Below are 21,091 nucleotides of genomic sequence, written 5' to 3'. Positions count from 1 at the left end.
TCGGGAGTGATTAACTTGTGCCATAGCAACAGCGGTAAAAGTCAGACTGTATCAAGAGATGTTCCTAAAAAGTGAAGTTTTTTTTTTTTTCTTTTAAGAGAATGAAGCTTTTTTTTTTTTGCAAATCAAGAATAATTCTAATTTTCTACAAGAAAAAACTAAGCAACGAAGAAATTAGAAGTCTTCCTCTTTTAATTTTGTTTGCTAAGATAATTAAGCGCCAGTCTTTTCGGATTTGTCAGTTGAGCTTACCAAAAAATGGTTTGGATTTATACAGAGCATCCACGTGTGCCCGAAGGCCTGAGTGAATGGCCTGGGCCTGAGCCAGATGCACGAGGGCATCAGGCCCAGGCCCGACCTCGGCCCATCATAAATCGCTTTATCAGGGCCGGCCCGAGCCCGTGCAGTGCTCTAGCTCTAAATACGTAACATTTGTTCTGCCCTAGAACGTATTTAGTGTGTGGAAACTTGCCTGAAGTAAAGCACGAAAACGAATATTCTGAAGTACTTAGAGTTACAGCCTGCGGGCTTTTAACATATTATGGCAATCATGGCAACCGTATTCGACTTTTGCAAATATATCGTACCATGATCTAAATTGTACTACTTATATTTATTCAGAACAAACGATTTCAGTATCACTCGCTCCAAACGAACTTCATCAACATTTAATCAGCACTGGTTGAACGAATTACTCTCTTCAGTGAAAATTTTCAGATTGCAGGTGCCAGTAGCAGGCTCAAGTAATTGTATTTCAGTTAAATCAATGTCTTTTTTTAGGGAACGGGGTAAGCAAAAGGACAGTTGACGCACGGGCGTTAAAAAGGCAGGGCCAAGGGCATGACAGGATGGAAGATTTACGACAGTGAACAGTTTCTATGAGTTTTGATGCGAAAGCATCAGATGGCCCATTGAGCGAAAAAGCCGGCGTCTGTAGCAACGAAACGGCACCTAAATTCCCATTGGCTGCGACGACACGTGAAGTGCGAACGTGACGTGTGGAACGAACGTTTTGCCCGCGTTCGCACCAAACGCGGGCAAAACGCCGACGGCGTCGACAACAGTTCTGCGTGTTGCTGGTGCTGCTGCATGTCCAAGTTTATACAGTTGATAAAACTACTATTACTCCGTATAGCTCTCTACTAATTTGCTCTTGCAATTGATGCTTCGCCTTTAGGGTGAAACTGGGACTTTTTTTATTGGGCCCTAACAAACATTAACGGATTTCCGTCAATGTCGGTTCTTGCACAATCAAGGTGCGACGCCGGTTAAAGACCCTGCCGGCGTTCCTCGTGGCGCCAGCCTTGTGACACGCTTGCAATCTGCCAGGGATTGTTGCTGCTGCGCAACAGCAGTCGTCTCCCATGCTGCGTCATGTGATGTTGCCTCTATGTATATTCTGTTAGAAAAACTTGGAGCACGCTTAAGTTTCCCGATAGCGTTCAGATTCCTGACTGCTTCTCGCGCTTCCCAGCAAGTGCAGCTTATATAACCGTAATGTTTACCGGGAAACGCTGGCGGCGAACGATATGCGCATAGACGAACTTGTGGTAGAAACGCGGCCTCGGGCCGATCCCGAAGGTAGTGTACAGACACGCCAAAAAAATTACGTCATTTTCAGGTTTTAACAGCGGAGCTGTTGAAGCTCTTGGTTAGACCGCGTAGTGTGAACTGCGCCTGGCGATGATGTCAACCCCCGTTGGCTGGCAACGCCTCGCACAGCTGGAGCGAGGCCTTGCTAGGCGACGCACGTGACGGCATCGCTCGGTGAAGTTACCACCCTCTCCCAGAATGGACCGCATCCGCGTCTCGTCGAGCAAGATGCTGGTGGATAGCCTTGATTATGGAAGGCGCGAAAACCGACCCCTCTATAGTCCAACGTGTGCGCCGCACCGCCTAGACTCACGCGCATTTTATACGAAACTAGGAGTTTGAGGATGATACGAAACTGCGAACTCGCTGCGCGTGCCGCCACCAGTATCCATGAGCTCATCTTGCTGGACGAGACGCGGATGCGGTCTATTCTGGGTGACGAGGCCGGCGCGAAATGCAGCATGTCGACAACATTTCGACGCCGGCTGCAGCCGGGGCACGGCGACGAACGCCGGATACGTCGGCCACGCCTCACGCCGGACTATATAGAGTGCTGCGCTTTCGCTGGCGTGGCTTCCCCGTGCCGAGCGCGCTCGCGCGTCAACGCTACGTCGGACTATAAAATGGCCTTTAGAAAACTGCGCGTCCACCCCGAGTATTCGGGGTCGGCTAAGTTTGGCTAAGAACCAGCCAAGCCAAACCAAGTTAAGCAAAGGAAAGCAAAGTTAAAGCTAGGGAAGGGCCACCAGCTTCGCTGTTTGCCCACTCTTCGCACCACTTAGTGTGAAGCTGCCCGTAATTTTTTTTTATTGTTTGGGACTTTTAATATTTGAGTCTGAGAAGATTTAACATAAAAGGCATGCGCTGTCGGTGTTTCGTTTCATGACATTTGTTTGTGGGCGGTCATTCTCAAGATTCCGAGGAATACCTTTGTCAAGAATGTAAGACAAGGTATGAGTAACTTTAATAATAGACAGGTGTGACAATATAACCCGCATATACCGCATGTCATATAGCAAGGCGTGGCATATACTTAAATGTAATTTTCTCTAGCACACAACGCCGCCAACACCAGATTTTCTGCGACACGGGGCCCTTAACGCTCGAGCGCAACGCTAAACTTTGCTATTGCTTTCGATGCTTCATCTTTGGGCACTACTGCCATTTTTTCGCTGCCTTCGAACCTTGCGCACCGCCTGTTTTGTTGATCAGCCACATAGCGATTCCAGGGTGCACCTCGCAAGGAAAGACGCGCAGTACGAGCTCTTTCCCATTGTTTGATTCGATAGGTAGCACTCTTTCTAATCGGAACGTACCCTCGCTATCGCGCAGCCTCGTGCGTGTTCGGCGACGTAATCTCTTGTTGGGACAACAGCAACGCACGTTTCTGAAGATATCCTATAGCTCCTGCTATCTGTTCAGCGCCGCGCCTACAGCCAAGCCAGCCTGGTGGCCGTTTTAAAGCACATAAGCCCTCTTGCTAGGCCGAACAGGCATCATGGACTCAACTATGACTGTCGTGCCACTCTTCCAGGTATAGCGTCGCTTTTCGTTCATATTGCAGCGCCGTTGTGACATACGCGGCATTGCGAGCGCTCCACTTGTCATATTGTATAGTTCGCTATAGGTTACGCAAACAAATTTCTTGCACATGGGCTGCCTAAAGTGAAGTATGTGGGGGTTGTTGTGCTTCTATAGATTTTTTTCAATGCCCCTGAGAGATAGAATATGATAAATGAAAGGCAGCGAGGCTAACCAGGACTGAGCCCGGTTTGCTACCCTACACTGGGGGAAGGAAAAGGGGAGGGAAATATTAGGAGAAGAGAAAGTACATTGTGGATATTGTTGACATGCTAACAGTTTTCTGCTCTATATCACTCACAGCGACTCAGTCCGGATCACAGACGGTTATTGAATCCTGTAGTTTTCAAAAATTGCAGCAGCGCTTTTGTTTCCCTTTATAGCTGCGATATGCGAGGCCATGGTCCCAAGATCTTGTTCAAGGTGAACGGTTTTCTATACAACTGATTTAGAACTGTGCACAGGTCATGTCTTTCGTTTTCAAAAGATGGGCAGTAGCACAGTAGGTGTATAGTTCTATAGTCTCATTGACACCGCAGGCATTACACTCGGCGCTTCAGCCATTCCAATCAAACACGTATATGCATTGGTGAATGCAACGCCCAAGCGTAAGCGGCAAAGCATTGTTTCCTCACTCCGCGGAAGCTCAGGTAACAGCCGCAGTTGCATAGATGCAGAGAATACAATCGATGATGGGTGAATTCATGTGTGTTCCACTTCTCCAATGTCATACGCTGCGCTAGCTAGTGTTGGGCTGCGTCGTCAGTCCTCGATAAAGGTACAGAAACAAGGTTTGCTCCATCGTGAGCTTTCCTAGCTGCTTCGTCGGAGAGGCCGTTGCCCGAGATACCGCAATCAATCAATCAATCAATCAATCAATCAACTTTTATTTCCTTTGGATAGGAGGAGTACGGGACTAAAAGCTTGAGCAGCTTGACGAGGTCTCGACCCCGTTACAGTGGGCAAAACAGCAGGATGACGGTCAGTCATGCACGAAGAGTTCACATAAATCGACGAATATTACATAACATCGCGTAACACAAAATTTTATAACAATGCGCGAAACAATAGAGCTCATTTTCATAGGCTTGAAATGGCATGAACATAAAAAGCAGCGATTGACAAGAAGAGGGACAAAAAATTCGAAAGGATGTACTACTCCTGAAAACAAATGGACTGGGCGAAGTGTTTAATGAGCCAATTTTGATTACACGAAGGATCAAAATCTTCATGGTTTAATAAGTTTAACAGGGAAGGTAGCCTGTAGGACAAATATTGTTCATCATAAGTAGTTCTAGGGGTGGGTACAGTCCACATTTCTTTGTGCCTAGTTAGACGAACACTTGTGTTTACTTTTAACTTAGCAAGATTAATTATGGTATCGGTACCATACTTAACAAAAGCTTTATAAATCAACATCAGCCTATAATAATGTAAACAGAACACTGGAAGAATTTCGAACTTTGCATAAGAAGTTTTGACCCGGCAGCCAATGACCCGGCAGCCACTAAAACACGATTTCGTGTCCTTTCGCGATCATATGATGGTGCGTTTGTCGTGACTCCGACACGAGTTGCTCACAGTACCCGCGACAAAGAGCTGACAAAAGACATTGTAGGGCCGCCTTTGAGTCGCAGAATATTGCCCACCGATTAGCCGGTTGGTTGTTATTACAATCAATGGCACCTCGGAGGGCAACAAGCTCCGAACCGGTCGATGTCGTGACGTGAGAAATCTTGTATCTGATGCTCATTGATCGTGATGGTATTACCACTGCGCTGGTGGAGCTGGTCTGAGTGGAAGAGTCATCTGTATATATGTGGACTCGGTCAAAGTAGAAAGTGTGCAAACAATCCAGAGCTGCTTGCTTCAAGGCCAAGGTAGGCAGGTCAGTCTTCTTTCTTATTCCTGGAACGGAAAAACGCACTTTAGGTTGTTTTAAACACCACAACGCTGATGGTGAACGTGCCGAGGGTGTGAATCCCGATGGTAAGGAGGCACGATGAGTGCTGACCACGTTGGAGTAAGACGCCTGTCGTCGTCGTTCTGGCAGCCGGCCAAGAGAGCTTGATTGCATCCGTGAAACGTGGCGAATATTGGCCCTAAGCGTTTCGGTGGTAATGTAAGTCGTGATCGGATGGTCTTGAGCCATTATAACTGTTTCTGCTGATGAGGCGCTCCGCGGAAGGCCGAGGCAAACGCGTAGTGCCTGTGCTTGCACGCTCTGAAGGGCTCGAAAATTTGACTTGCATGTTTTAGCAAGCACGGGAGAACTATAGACTAGAAATCTAATAAAAAGCGGAAGCATCTACACTAAACAAGAACTCAACAGATTCAAACGGTTCCCGGGATATATTATGATGCTTCATGAGGTGCACAGATGGGCCGGTATTTTGTAGCGATGCGTTATGCGTTATTCTATACTCGTCTTATAATCCACTGCTCACGGCCGGCTGATCCCGTTGATAACGTGAGCGGACCGTCGCTCTGACCACTGATCAAGCACGAATAGCGCGAAAAGGCATTAGCATCGGAAAGGCATCGCTAGAAAATACCGGCCATGCAACACAGCTGTTGATCTGTGCAAAAAAAAGGTTGTTTATTATGATGTAGTTATGCTTTGCAGGAGGGAACTTATGGCCTTAACATAGATGGAGATCTTTGTTTACTTCAATACATCTTAGTGATTTAATATTAACACGACGCGTGAAAACGAATGACGAGTGATTGCAGCCTTTTTTTTTATCAACACATATGTAATCTAAAGTATCCGACATGCACGCAAGCAATTCACCAAGAGAACATTCCTGATGCATAGACCTATCACGGCTTCGTGCGCAGGAGCGGTATCATCACGACGAAGAAAATAGACACTATAAGATCATCGACTAAAATTGTGCTACGATTAATGTACTTAATGTTCCCTTGTGTGGCGATAGCCATACCAATGCACGCGCAGGGGCGTCTAATAATTACGCGTGAAACCTTGTCTAGAAGAATGTTTAATTTAAATGGTGGGATATTCAGAACACAATCTTTTATTTTTCTTCTGCCGCTGTTGCATTGTGACTATCCTATTTATATACGTTGTGAGACGTCTTTATATAAAATGCATTCAGTGGTTTCCCCAGACATTGCATCTCTCTTAATTTCCCTAGGTGGTCACTTTTATATTGTTTCGGAATCCAGACCCCAAATTCTAAAGATAGCGCTTTTATCATAGTTGCTTTGATTTCTGTGTTTGCGTTCTTTGTTCCGCAAAAGACCTTTCGCTGTACAGGAAACAACGTATGTGGATCTGAATAACGAGCTAACCTAAGTAGGATGAGTTTACATGTGCTGTGTTGAATAAACTGGCATAATTATGCTGGCGACTATTGAAGACTGATAAGACAATTTAGAAACCGATCCAAACTTCCCACCTTCCAAAGCAATAATGAAGCTCCTTTGTTAGCAATAGCGACTATCTTACCACATACTATGACTTCGAATGAGCATAATGACAATGAGAAAAAGATAGGACTACAACGATGAAGGCAATTCAGCACAGATAAAGACAACCTCCACGACGGCGTAAGAAGTAACTTACACTGGTGCAAATACTCTCATAAGTAGGCGCGCATTGATTAAGATTTTACTGCGTTCGGGCTGCAACAGAAATGCGGCTTTTTCTGGAGTTTACAGTACTCTTATCGCAGCTCATTGTCTTTTGCGTGAACCAATATTCTACAACTTGCCGTTTCCCTAAAAGCAATCAAATAAGAAACGTTTTATATTTCAAAATAATATCCTTGCAGGCGTTCATGTTTCTCATCTTTGCAATCCCAGAAGGTTCCCAATACTGAATTATTTGTTTTACAGGTAACCTCGGTGAACTGGTTGTATCTATCTTTATCTATAGCATTTTCATTCTTGCTATTTGCCGTCATCACATCGAACATGAACAAGCCCAGAATTCCAAAGGGAAAGAAACTGCCGCCAGGCCCTCGAGGTTTCCCATTGGTCGGTCACTTGCCGTATGGACCAAGAAACTTCGATTACAGAAGATGCCTGGAAATTTCAAAACAGCACGGACCGGTGTTCAGGTTGGTTCAACTTTCAATAGCAGCCGAAGAAATTCACTCATGCTATCACTGACTGAAGCTTTCCTTTACGTTAATAGTTGATTTCATAAGCCTCTAGTGGAATGAAAATTACGATCAATTTTTGAGAGACTACAAATCGGTCTCTGTGTTAGGTAACCAAAAACAATTGTTGCAAAAGTCAGGTTTGATGAATAATTGCGAAAGTGCAAAGTTTGCATATGTTTATTGCGAACAGATATACGATGTCTATGGCAATTTTAGTTCTGCGTAGATGGTCTGCTGCCTATGACAGCAAGTAGGGAATGATGCATGCTAAAGTACGATACATACATTCGCAATTTAAATATTTGTACAAATATATATAGCTCTTGTTAATACGTTACCAATTGCGTTCCCGCTCATTACGTTGTGTATTACGAGAAAGGTTTAGGTCGGGGCCAACTCCAATTCCCCTCTGCAAATACATATAACACGCGAAAATGCCATCATGAGACAACGGCTCGACCAATTTGAATGAAATTTATTGCATTTGAGAGAGAAAGCTAAATTCTAACAAGTGTGGGAAGCAACGCTCAGGTTTAGTAACTCAAAAAAGCTCAACAATATCGCCAAAACTCAATAAAGAAATTGAAGCACGAGCTTACAAATCCATAACTGTGCACCAAGAACACATATGGCACTTCTTTTAACTAAATCTCTTGAAGTATCTCTAGAGGACAATTGCGATAGATGGACTCACAACTTGGGTGACATTATTACACTGTATTCAAGAGTTTCGCAAAAATCGTACTGCCAAATAGCGTTATATTTCAGGCGACGTTTAGCTGCGGCACCAAATGCGTATTTATATAAAAATGTTGCGAGGCGAGAAGGTGGTAAAGACTTCTGACGGCTGTTCGACGAGTGTTCCGTTCTGATCTCGTCGAAAACCTCCGAGCCGCCCCCAGAGGCACTGGCAACAGTCACCAACGCCGCGCGCGTTCGGTGCGAACGCGGGCAAAACGGCGACGGCGTCTACAACAGTTATGCGCGTTGCTGGTGCTGCTGCATGTCCAAGTTTATACAGCTGATAAAACTACTATCCTTACTCCGCATAGCTCTCTACTAATTTGCTATCGCAATTGATGCTTCGCCTTTCGGGTGAAACTGCGACATTTTTCTTATTTACAATATAACAATTTCCAAGACTGTTCAAGTGGGTCTTGAGGCATGGTGAAGCAAATACGTAAGGCTATCTTGTCGAGCATTGTATTTCCACGCAATCTATTATTAGAAGGCTTATAATTTTTCTTACATAACATAATCAAAGAGGAAAAAAGTCACAAATGCCTACCCGAATATTTCATAGCATAGTCTAAAAACACAATGTTCGAAGTAATATATAAAAAGCGAATAATATTCAAGCATATCATGTTCATCTTCTATTCTAGGCTAAAAATAGGAGTGAAAGATATTGTTATCTTGAACGACTTTGACTCAATAAAAGATGTACTGACCAGAAAAGATGTTTTGAACCGGACAGACAACTTCATTCTAGATCGATCAGGTGTTAAAGGTGAGTGCATCTTTTAATATATTTTTTGTTTCTTTTATTGTGGCCGTAGGAACATGTTACTGAATCTAAAAGAATGATGCGAGAAATAAATCTGGTGTTAACATGCATGCAAAAGGACATGATGAGTTTTCATAGCCTTTTAGAGAGCGTCCTTATTGCTTTAAGAACACGAATGGAAGACGAGGATTGGGGCGAGAAATTAATCACTTCATGCAAATAGTTTCGTATGTTTGGCAGCATTAAATGCATACCCGAAGTTTAGCATGAGACACGTTCATAGACCGTAGCTTCGAGCCTCGTATCAACCTAAAATTAGCGCTGATAAAATCTAGAGACCCAAATATGTAAACTCACAGTGTTTGCTGCTTATTTAATTGTTGATGTTTAGTCCTTGTCAACATGGCTTCATTATGGGGATGTTTTTGTGTTCTTTAGTTGGCGAGTGTACTATACAGCCATGTTCTTTCCTCGCCAGACGAGTTTTCGTCAAACCATAGACTTCATTATGGGGAAACAGCGCGGAAAATAATTCACCGACAATTACGATACTCTCTAATGCGAAATTTGAGCGCAGCCCTATACGTGTTTTCATTTTGCGATATATTGGCTGGCGCGGACAATCTGTCTCGTGGGGCACGTTGCAAACGGAGCGAAGTCTGGCGCGACTGCCTCTCTAATCGGGCGATGGTGACAGGAAGCGCGTGGGTGACCCACGGGCGCGATTTACAGCAGCCGCCGCAGACAGACTTCCGCTCATGCAGCACTTTGTTTTCATATATGGTATCGTTGGAAGCGCTCGCTGCGTGCCATCAGTGAACAGACGACGGCGCGCTCCTCTGGCGCCATCCTGTTAGTGGTCGTGGCCCGTCTTCCGCGGCACTACGCTCTTCTCACGCTTTAGCCAAACCCTCCTCCTCCGCTTTCCGCATCGCGCTCTCTTCGCTATCGCCGTCTTTTATCGCACGCTGCACTCCGCCTTCGCTCTTTCATTCTTCGTTGTGCTCGTTCGCTCGGTTACGCCGAGGGACAACGCTGACGCCGTCGCTGACGCCGTCGCTCAACGCAGGAACGGGGCGCCTAAGAGCTGCTCTCTAAACCGAGGCAAGATAACTGCCGTCGTCATGTCTTCTTCATCGTCAGCTTTCCAACATCATCGCCATGTTAAGCCGCCGTCTTCGTCTCCACCTTGCGGTTTCTCTGCAGAGCAATAATGGTCAATGATCGGCGGGCAGGAGCCCGGCTTCAGGGAGATCGAAAAATTATTACAGGAAAATAACGTGCTGATAATTTCTGTCCATGAATTTGTGCAGCGAGAGAACGCTGCGTGCGACACAGCTTTCCCCCCGAATGTTTTTTTTTTCATTTCTGTTTCTGAGCGTTTGTTCTGTTCCTACTGGTGCATTCTATGTTTTGTCGTTGCTTTGCTTTACACTATTCGTGACTTGTCATCTTTCCTTTCTTGCTTCCCTCTTTACTCGCCTTCTTCCTATATTCAACTTCTTCTATTCCCTCTTTTCTAAAGAGTAGGCAGGTATTCTGCCCATCTCAATCCCAGCCTGCTTCCTCCCTATTTCCCTCTCTGTCCGTTGTATATGTGTGTTTTATATAAAATAAATAATAAAAATACTAGTTACTCGCCGTATCGTCTTCGATTCGAAAAAGTCTATAAACGTATTGTAGTTTTTTCTCCTGTACTTACAATAGTTGTTCTCACAACTGCAACAGAACGCATGCCTTTAATTACATGAGAGATGGTGGCCACTATGAAGCTTATAATATTCAAGGATCTTAGTTGGCAGTCAGAAGCAGACATGGTGCAAATCACCAAAAGTCCGTAAAGGCACTCGGCACAAAGCTCAGGAGAACTGGTGCCACGTCCCCCAGGAGCATCAGAGCCTACTTTTCCTTTGTTTTCTTTTTTGCTTACGCGGTTACAAATTAAAAGCCGTCATTGTTTCTCGCTAGTTTTCACTTCCCTTAATTTTGGCAACGCATGTAGGAGCTACGGTTGTTTTTAGAAGCATGAAGTCCTTTCCTGTCTCTTCACACCGACTCACATGAAGCTTCGCGGGCGAGAGATCTTGTAAATTTCATTTATTGCCATGAGCATTAACTAAGATTACAGGCATTGTCCTCTGTGCTAACGGCATTTACATTGCCATCTTTAGACATCTTGAGACATTGTATAGCGCGCTGAAAAACTAACACGGTAAATTGCAAGTTATCTGCGCTTCATTGCAGAAGCATTACATAACTAACCTCGCACTTTTACTTTACTCCTTGAGCAGAACATTAAAAAACGAAGTTTTCTTTGCCTCTTGCCCCCACTTTGAGGCGGCGGCGCCTCAAAGTGGGGGCAAGAGGCAAAGAAAACTTCATTTTTTAATGGTCTGCCATAGCGCGCTATACAATGTCTCAAGATGTCTAAAGATGGCAATGTAAATGCCGTTAGCACAGCAGACAATGTCTGTAACCTTAGTTAATGCTCATTCCACATAAACATGGGGTCTGCCAATTTTTTTTTTTTTTGAAGCCCAGAATAGTAAATATTATATCAATGAGGCTCGTCCACGTAAATTATGTAGCACTGTGACACTTGAAAGACACATGTGGCTCACAAGTTGTGCAATACAATGGATGCAGTAAAGCTCCCGATAATATGGCGTATTATCGGGTGCCATAGCCCCCGATAACACACCAGATAATTCAATCGTCGTAAAAGATTATACGTTTACCTCTCGATGGTCTCGAAGATGCTCTCGAACCCGCCGTGGTGGCTCAGTGGCTATGGTGTTGGGCTGCTGAGCACGAGGTCGCGGGATCGAATCCCGGCCACGGCGGCCGCATTTCGATGGGGGCGAAATGCGAAAACACCCGTGTACTTAGATTTAGGTGCACGTTAAAGAACCCCAGGTGGTCCAAATTTCCGGAGTCCCCCACTACGGCGCGCCTCATAATCAAAACTGGTTTTGGCACGTAAAACCCCATAATTTAAGATGCTCTCGATGATTACAACACGCTCCTGCAAGAACGTCATATTTACTTTTCACAGGGCAACAAAACAGCAACAAACCTTATTGCTGTTTTGTCCGTCCGTTACGTCAACGATCGCCATCGTCAAGTCATTGTCGTCAGGCCGCGTCCCCATCCTAACCTTCACCCTAGCCATATATGGCCAGTGGCCAATCCCGTAAGCGGCACTACCATAAACGTGTTATGCCATACGTACCACGCATGTTCTTGCTTCACCGATAATTGCATCGCGTTTATTTCCCTTACATCCGTAATGGTGACATAGTGTGATTCACACAAAGTTACATAAACGTTTCACTTTATATAACTTGGCAAACAATTAAAAAATTACAAACGCGTGTAAGTGCGACATTTAGGCATTGCAATAATTTTTTAAATGTGCTAGTATGGAAAATGTTGCATATAGCATGTAGAGTGGGCTTTGGATATAATACATCTGATGCTAGCCGTGTATTTATTGTCTCAATACGTCTAATGTAACTTCGTGCCTACACTTCTGTCGGGCACCACAGTTCACTTCTTTCAATTTAGGCAATTCAGGTATTTTTTTTTCTGTTGCTTTATGTCCTAGAAAGAATCTTACTGTCACAGATTCACTCTTCCTTACAGATATATATGACGCAGAAAAGTGTCGCTGTCGTTATTCATGTGATTATCATGTCAGAAGTATTCTGCCTGAAATATCATTATCACGCAAAACTATTGTCTGTTAAATTTGTTTTTCAGGCATTGTGACGCTAAACGGCGATGCATGGCAAGATAATCGCAGATTCTGCCTTCACGTGCTTCGTGACCTTGGTTTTGGGAGAAAATCGATGGAAGAGCACATAAAGGTAATGATTTTTATGTGTTAACCACTTCTTGCCTCGAGAGCTCAGCCGAGGAAAACAGGTACTAACACCCAGGCTATGAACAAAAGCAGTTCTTACAGAATACGTTAAAGCTGAATGGGCAGCATACAAGACGAGAAAAGGGTAGCAACAGGCTGAAGACAACTTAGTAGCAACCAAAGTAACCTGCTTCGGATGCGGAAGCGATACACAGTACCTGAAACAATTATTCTCATTTTGCACTTCTCTCAAACCAGTCAGACACAAATACAAGGGACAGCAAAAAACACTGGCTACCTGGACGTACAGTGCCGTCAAAGAAGACGTAACTGCTGTCTGACATTGCGCCAGGAAAGCGAATATAATCCAGTTATTGTAGTTCTTTCTCTATCTCTCCACGCCCCCCCCCCCCCCCCCCTTCAAAAGCACGATAAAGTTTTATTCATTCATTCGTTCTGCACAAAAAAAAAACTGATCAACTAAAAATGGAGCTTCTCAAGTTCAGATTTTGTAAACGCAAATAAACGCAATGTGCACTTCAGTTTCTAATCGCAAGCTATTTGTCTTTCTTTCTGCAGCGCTCAAAAGTATGACAAAGCAAGGCGAACGAAATAGGCGCCCACACATAGACGACTCAGCGTATGCACCCTCCGCCAAGCCCTCTCCTATCTTATAGGCTCTGTTTGTACTCAAACCAACTTTACACACTTAGCACACTTCTGCTGTCTTTCCGAGCTGTCTTACATTTTGAAAATTCACCTTTCTAATATCACTATCTAAGGCTCGCTGCGGTGATTTCCCAATTCCTGATTTCCCAATTCGCATTGAACGTGCGACCAAATTTGTTGGTCCCATTAAAATACAAGCTGCGAAAAACAGGAGTGCTCTTATCACATGAACCGATCTCAATGAATTCACTTTATGCATAGAAGAAAAGGATAAATTCTAACAGCCTTTAGGACCAGATGTTCTATCTACGTATTCTTCGCGCATTTAGTGGGCATATATAGTCGCGAGGAAAAGTTTGGGGACCAAAGGTGCCGCGATTTTTTTTTTCGCAGCCTGGGCATTCCGGCTGAAATCAAGAGAGCACGCCTACGTGTGCGTGTTTGACCAATACAATCTATTAAACCAATTCCAGGCCGCGGAGCTGCACTTGAATATATTTAAATTTTTGCTGATGCCGTGGTCTCCAAAGTTTTGCTCGCGACTGTACTTCTGTAATGGATCAGTTTTTCCTACTGTATAGAAATCCGCTTATACGCTGCTTGTCTGATCTTAGCACCTGAATTTACTCAGGGAGGTATTGTAAATTAAACACATTGATTTCCCTGAATATACCTGTCATTCACTACTTTCTGCAAAAAGGATTTGAGCGCCTAAGTAAGATATCAACCACCAGCAGTTACTAATATTCAGCGTGTGTTTTTCTTTTTTTTTACGCATGCTACAAAATGCATTGAAATCAATGAAGCATTAGGTATCCAAATGAGAGTATTTTTTCCTTTTGTATCTTCTGAGTGTGAGGACCTCGGGTAAAGCTTCTTCTCAAACTAACATGCACAATGTGGCCTCGCTACTTAATAGAGTTAAATATAAAAAACGTATGTAAGACTCCTCTCCCCATTCCATGTAGGGGTACAACGCCTCGCTTGTTATCCTGTTTTCTGTGGACAAGCAGAGTAGCAGGGCAGAGAACTAGTATTACGACAGGCTCTGTGGTTTCTAAGTAACTTATCCTCTCTTTCGGGAAAACGCGCTGCTTGTACGTGAACATCAGCTTGATAACTGTGCGAACTGTGTACTTAAAGTACCGCATAACAAGCTTTGTGCGTAATTTATACGTAGAGAGATTAAAACACTTGTCTAGAAGGCGCGAGCCGCGTCCTTTGGATTGCGCTGGCGACATCTAGTGAGGACACTGCGCGAAACGGGCTGTATGTGAGCACGCGAGGCCACATTTACGAGATGCCTTGTTTTAAATGCGAAGCATTTCTTGCCGGCGGCTCTGTCCGTCCCTCCCGCGTCCCACACCCCCACAGCGCATGCGTGTCCCCTCCCCCTCTGTCCTCTCCTACGCTCCCCCCTTTCTCTCCTCTAGGAATCCTGTACGGAGTGGCGCCCGCGTGCCACACCCCCACAGCGCATGCGCGTCCCCTCCCTTTCTCTCATCTCCTACGTTCCCCCTTTCTCTCCTCTAGGAATACGGAGCGGCGCGCACGACAGGTGGTGCGACAGCTGCATACTACGCTGGGGGCGCCACGGTAGTTCCGCGGTATGAAAATGACGGAGCGCGCGGGCCTCATTCTCTCTCCTGTGCAGCGCCGCGATGAGCACTCGGGACGCTGCCGCTAAACCATCTCCCGCTCAAGCTAACCATCTCTATCCCGCTGCTTCGCATCCACATATGGTTCCCTTTAGAGGGAGATGAGTAATTTTTTCGCTCGCCCTTCGTGTCGCCTCATGCTCCTGAAGCGCCTTCGACCGTCAGTAGCTCATTCTAGATAGACTTCCTGAACTCTACACCTAATATAATAAGGAATGTTCAAATTTTTATTATATTTATCTATTCTTTTATTCTTATTTTTGTACGATTAGGCTACTACAGCAGCCACTCGCGGTATTGACCAAGATGTCAACAAATCATTAAGATACATTTAACATAAAGTGGCTATTACGCTCATATTTCATTATTTTAAGTTATTTTAATTTAATTTTCCAGAAGATGTCTTTCTGACAAATAAGATGTATCAGACTTTGCTTGTAGTCGTTCCCTCTATTGTTATTTCTATAAGCACGTCACTGCTCACTGAAGCATAAATATGGGAAAGTCGCGTTATCTTGTGTGCTAGCATCGCAGGCAGTGCCAAATAAGACGATAAATGTAATTATTTTAAAGCATTTCTATTTGGTTCCTTCGGCCCCTCCACTTTAGGATGAAGTTCAGTACCTTGCTGACAAAATACTGGAGCTACGTGGCTCACCAGTGGACATCCGCAAATATTTGATCCCGAGCATGTCGAACAACATCACATCACTGGTCTTCGGCAGACGTTACCCATTCGAAGACCACAGGCGAAAATTCTTGGATGAGCGGCTAAGAAAGGTGGTGAAGATCATCGGATCCGGAAGCCTTTTCACGTTCCTTCCTTCCTGGGCATTTCTCATCTTTACAACGCTTCCTTTCACTAACGTAGCCAAAATCAAGGAAGTGCTTGAAGAAATGTTCGAGTATGTCTCGTAAGTACAATCAAACAAGTACGGCTTCGTTTAATCTTTAGTTACTGTCGAAAAATGAACTAATGGCGTGCGCTAAGTTTATTAATTATGAATTTTCCATAACAAGGTTACGCAATAATGGTTTCGCTTATTTTCAGCGAGGAGGTGAAGCAGCATGAAAGTAGTCTGGACGAAAGCAGCAATCGAGACTTCATTGACGGATATATCAAGAAGATGAAGGAGAATAAAGATAACCCACGCTCAAGCTTTAAAAGTGAGTATACTGCCGATAAAAATAGAAGGGCTGATAACAATAGTATTTGTTTGAGAACCGGCAATCTGATGTCCATAAGCCTTATGACAAAATTGCGTGCCTCATAATCAGATCGTGGTTTTGGCACGTAAAACCCCAGAATATTTTATGACAACATTCTGCATTTTTTACATGTGATATATCCTCAATGTATATGCCATGCACGTTAAAGAACCCCATGTGGTCAAAAGTAATTAGGAGTCCCCAACTACGGCGTGCCTCATCTTCAGATAATCAGAGGGTGGTCTTGGTTTCCTCTTTAGCTTGGTGATTATGTTTGAGGTTTTACGTAACTGCAATAGATGAAAACAAGCCAAGTGAGCTCACGTACAGGCGCGTGCAAAGGTTTAGATGCCACACATGCTGCATCTTTTCTTTTTTTTCTTCACAGCCAGGTCTAGAATAAAGTGGCACAACCAACGTGTGGCTCTATGAACAATGTGACTGCAGTGAGAATATCCCACGTTGCATGGCTGTGCTAGAATAAATTAAAAGCTTTTGCAGAAGTCGTGGTCTCTAGACTTTTGCTCCCGACTGTACTATCCTGTTAGAGGACCCTTTGTTGCTGTACAAAAATTGCTTTTTTTTACCTCCTAGTGGGAAACCTGCTTGGAAATGTCCTGAACTTTTTCGGAGCTGGATCGAACACTGTCCAGATATCGATACAGTGGCACCTCCTCAACTGCGCCGACAAAGTGGAATCGGTGCAGCGCAACATTCAGAACGAGATCGACAGTGTGGTCGGGCATGAGCGACAGCCTTGCTGGGAGGATCACAACAATATGCACTTCACAATGGCCACCATTTGGGAAATGTACCGATGGCGCACTGTTGCACCACTCAGCATCCCGAGAGAGTAAGTGTGCAATAGGTTGGCTTTTTTTAGCAATAAAGCGTTTTATTCCCGTGCATTGCATAAACAAGACGCTACAATCTGAAGCTAGACTTATGTATTCACTCGCGCATATTTGGGTCGTTCTGTTCTTATGGCTAGATGCACTCGAACTATATTCTGGCGTTGGGAGTACTTTTATGAGTGGCGCAGCTTCTGTTTCGTACCGACTATCATTCAAAAATCAAACATTCTTTTGCATCTCACGTATGTCTTGTACAACGCTAAACAAAGTTAATCCTTATTATTAACTGCAAACTCGCACCTAGCTATAAAAAAGCTGACCAGGATTCGTATTTTCTAAGGATTCGTTTTCTTCCATTAAATCGATGAGTTTACCGTCATCGGCCCCACTGAGTGGCTGATTCTGGCTACACGGGAGCAGTTCTCCAGGTGGCAGAATGGCGAAGAGCAATAACTACAAAAATGAAAACAAGAAACGCTTCAAACTACGGCCGCTATAATGGCCACTGTAACGATCCGTTCCATTTTCTCTATTTTTTTTTTTTTGTCCTTCCTGATTCTCTTAGACAACTATTGGCAACTCGGTGCGATGCCCATGACAAAAAGAGAAAATATGAAGAACTAAGTTCATCGCTGCAAAAGATGGCTGCAATCCTCAGACTGCCAGTTAGCATAGCACCTTTTGCGGCCTATGGGAGAGAGTGACTGAAGGGAAGATGTTGTTGCAGTGATCAATCTGTAGTTATAAATTATTTCACATTGCAAAGACACAAAAAAAGAAACACAAGAAGAGTAAGGATGCATTGAGTAACATTTTTCTGTGCCCTAAAATATATAATCTTGATATCTCACAAAATGAATAATAAGTATACGTAATACTCCTGACTTTTCGTACTTTCGTTTGTGCCAAATTTGTGTTAATATCTCGGAAATGTTCATAACGTGTGAACCCACCGTTGTTCGAAGCTCTGAACATAAGCAGTTCCTCATGCGAAAAAAAAAATAGCAGCCGGTGGCGTACATCCTCAAGTGAAAGCTGAACACTTATTGTCCTTTTTAAATACATGCGAGTAGCGGAGGAAGGCTCTCATCAGGCAACCAGTGAATCAATTTGAATAAAAAGTTTCACCTAACACAAAGATTTCAACTTTATGACTCTCAAAGCAGACGTTTCAATTAAGCCCTCGATTTTATTTATACATAATGACAATATTCGCAAAATTCAAACAGAAACAAAGTATTATGCTTGCAAATCCAATTCTACAGCAAGAACAATACTGCAGTTATGTAGACTACCACTTCATAGAACAGTTAAATGGGATAAATAAAAAAGCATTAGAATAAATGTTTCGTTTATTGCACACTGCTAAATTGTTATTCACAATATAGTGATATATTTGCTTTAAAGTCATGAGTAATAAATAATAAAGCGAATGCTTCTTCCGTACCTCTGGCGGCTTTGGCATGAATCGGTGCCATGGTTGGGTTTCCAACTCACCGAGTATAACATTTGCGTACTTATTTATCAGGTTTAATCGTCATGCTGACGTCAGAACCCGTTTAACATGAGCTGTCACTCCATTAAGAAATGTGTATGTGACAGATGTTTAGACTTGACCAGGGATCCTGAACGCAGCAACATTTCATTTAACCGTTTGCACAAAAAGAGCACTTATGCTTTTTCTGTGTATTCGAATATGTAAGATAAGAGCCAGGCATCCTCTTTAGTATTGAGTACTAGCTTCAGCAAACTGTTTGCAACATTTCTTTCAGTAGTTAAGAGTCACTTCAGCTTAGTTATGTTTACGTACACAGCGTAAATATTAAATAATTGTATCCTAAATGCAAAGTACTGCTTTGGAAGTACAGGGGAGAAGTTAGTAGTTCTAGGTGGACTGAAATGCAGTGTTCATGGAAGCCAAAATATGCATATATTTTTCAGGGCTGCTGAGGACGTGGAATACAAGGATTACTTCATTCCTAAAGGAACTGTCATCCTTCCCAACCTTTCGGCCGTTCACTTGGATCCCGTGACTTGGGAAAGTCCGGAGATATTCGACCCCCACCGCTTCTTGAAGAAGGACGGTTCCGGTCTGATAGCCAAGCCAGACCAGCTCATTCCTTTCTCTATTGGTATGTTGAATCACTGGATATCTGGCTGTTCTCACGGCCAACGCTTTTCCAGTTCATAATCTACAATGTGGCATTATTTCTAGACAGAGCATAGAAGTTGAAGCCGTCTCTCAATCTAAGCCAGCTGCGTACCCCATTTTTTAAAGTGGTATGCTGCTTTGCGATTAAGCCTAATGTTTACTGGGACGCAGAAGGGCTCTTTGTTTGAATGCCTAAGTTTGCAGCTAGAATATGAAGTGGCGCTGCTTTCTTAAATAACTCAAAGTGTGCTCCTGTGACATCTTTGATCTTCATACTAAAAGAAAAATTGAAGGAACTCAGAAATACACGCTGCACGTTCGACAGGCATGCTCAGTGATTCCATTCCCCAAAATCTACCAAGCCGTCATAATACACACGCGATCTAATAACAACCCGGTGAGAGCAGTGGGGACTCGCCCCGTCGGGTTTTCTATACTTGTTCGTGGTCGTTCGGAAAATATGGGCCTCGCGCATGAGCAGGACACGCGCGCACACAACACCCATTTTTTTTACAATTATGAGGTTTTACGTGCCAGAATACCGATCTGATTTATGAGGCACGCCGTAGCTGGAGACTCCGGAATAATTTGGACCACCTGGTGTTTTTAACGTGCACCTAAATCTAAGTACGCGACTGTTTTCGCATTTCGCCCCCATCGAAATGCGGCCGCCGTGGCCGGGATTTGATCCCGCGACCTGGTGCTTAGTAGCCCAACACCATAGCCACTAAGCAACCACAGCGGGTCTTAAGTCAGTAACACGACTTAAGACTCGAGCCAAACAAGGGAGATAAATATGGGTAAATGCTGGTTGATCCTGTTTTGCTGTGCATTGGGCATATTGTAGCTGTGTACAAATTGCCCGTGACGTGTGTATATACCATCGTGTGCAAAAGTAACGTACCATCCCTCCGGTCTCGGCCGAAATTTTTGCTTCAGCTGCACATAGCAATTATGCCATTGTTGTTTCAACTTGAGAATGTTCTTTGGGCGTATGACTATGCCTTAAAAAAAGTTGCGTCAACTGTTCCGTCAGCTGCTGCCCGATCATGGTTTTAAAAATGTTTGTGAGTCTCTTACTTTTTCGTTGTAGATGTTTAAAGTATGCGCGACTTGTACATGAACACGTCATAATATTTCATCCCGTTTTTGTTAATCTTGGAACGAGCTCGTGTCACCCTTTGTATACTCCTTGTTCTTTGCCATTCATTTTTTTTTCTTTCTGAGGCCCATTTCAACCTTCATCCTTTACATGGTAAGTTATCTATCATCTCCTCGTTCTCAAATACGCAGGCAGAAGAATGTGTCCCGGAGAGACTCTGGCTACTGTGGAGATCTTCCTCTACCTGACAACGCTCCTCCAAAAGTTCACCGTGATGCCCTTGGATGGAAAAAGAGTTGATTTAGAGCCAGCTGCAGTTGCATTAAACATGCCCGCCCCACAACAGCTCAAGTTTCTATGCCGCGAGTAGTGTCACCGACGCTTCTGAAGACAGGATTGTTGCGTGTCCTATTGGTCGCGGAATAATAAAATGTAAAATATTTTGCATATCATTTTATTACCTCTCATCATTTCCTTTCTTTTTTCACAATTATTGCGCGACATAAAACGTGTGCTGAACTCACTTTGAAATAAGCATCCGACTTAGACATCACAGGGTTCTGAAAGAAAGTGTGAATTTTGGGGCGATGTTTTAGGGGCGAAGCACCTTAGGGCCGGGCCTTGTCCCTCCCTCGTCGTCGTCGTCGTCCGTAGCTCTGGTTTGCATGGAGTCCGCTAGGGGCGCTGCGGTGCACAAGGGCTTTCGTTCCCGACGCGCGCTCTCTTTCTCTCTTCAGCCATGGATGATAACGGTTGGTGCACAAAGACGTT

The 21,091-nt window shown here is 44.1% G+C and overlaps 2 protein-coding genes across 2 annotated transcripts in view; both read left to right on the top strand.

Moving 5' to 3' along the window:
* Positions 1-21,091, top strand: part of LOC119448373 (uncharacterized) — a 66,214-nt gene that overhangs the window by 14,997 nt on the left and 30,126 nt on the right. The window contains 3 exon segments of the mRNA XM_049665155.1: positions 16,807-17,065; positions 19,008-19,198; positions 20,512-20,686. Of these exon segments, the coding sequence (XP_049521112.1) occupies positions 16,807-17,065; positions 19,008-19,198; positions 20,512-20,686 (625 nt within the window).
* On the top strand, positions 2,975-20,770 carry LOC119449643 (cytochrome P450 2H2-like). Its single transcript, XM_037712864.2, has 9 exons — positions 2,975-3,127; positions 7,036-7,259; positions 8,690-8,814; positions 12,574-12,680; positions 15,613-15,917; positions 16,055-16,170; positions 16,807-17,065; positions 19,008-19,198; positions 20,512-20,770. Exons 1-9 carry the CDS (start codon positions 3,092-3,094, stop codon positions 20,688-20,690), a joined length of 1,542 nt encoding a protein of 513 aa, XP_037568792.1. The 5' UTR covers positions 2,975-3,091; the 3' UTR covers positions 20,691-20,770.

The sequence above is a fragment of the Dermacentor silvarum genome, chromosome 4 (assembly GCF_013339745.2).
Source record: "Dermacentor silvarum isolate Dsil-2018 chromosome 4, BIME_Dsil_1.4, whole genome shotgun sequence".
Taxonomy (NCBI): Eukaryota; Metazoa; Arthropoda; class Arachnida; order Ixodida; family Ixodidae; genus Dermacentor; species Dermacentor silvarum.
The sequence above is the reverse complement of the archived record's forward strand: the minus strand, read 5'-3'. Positions and strand labels throughout refer to the sequence as shown.

Excerpts from the sequence above, each read along its gene's own strand:
- LOC119449643 (XM_037712864.2), top strand. The coding sequence starts at position 3,092 with ATGGACTCAACTATGACTGTCGTGCCACTCTTCCAG. Across the intron at positions 7,260-8,689 it reads CAGCACGGACCGGTGTTCAG|GCTAAAAATAGGAGTGAAAG; the intron begins GTTGGTTCAACT and ends CTTCTATTCTAG. Across the intron at positions 8,815-12,573 it reads AGATCGATCAGGTGTTAAAG|GCATTGTGACGCTAAACGGC; the intron begins GTGAGTGCATCT and ends TTTGTTTTTCAG.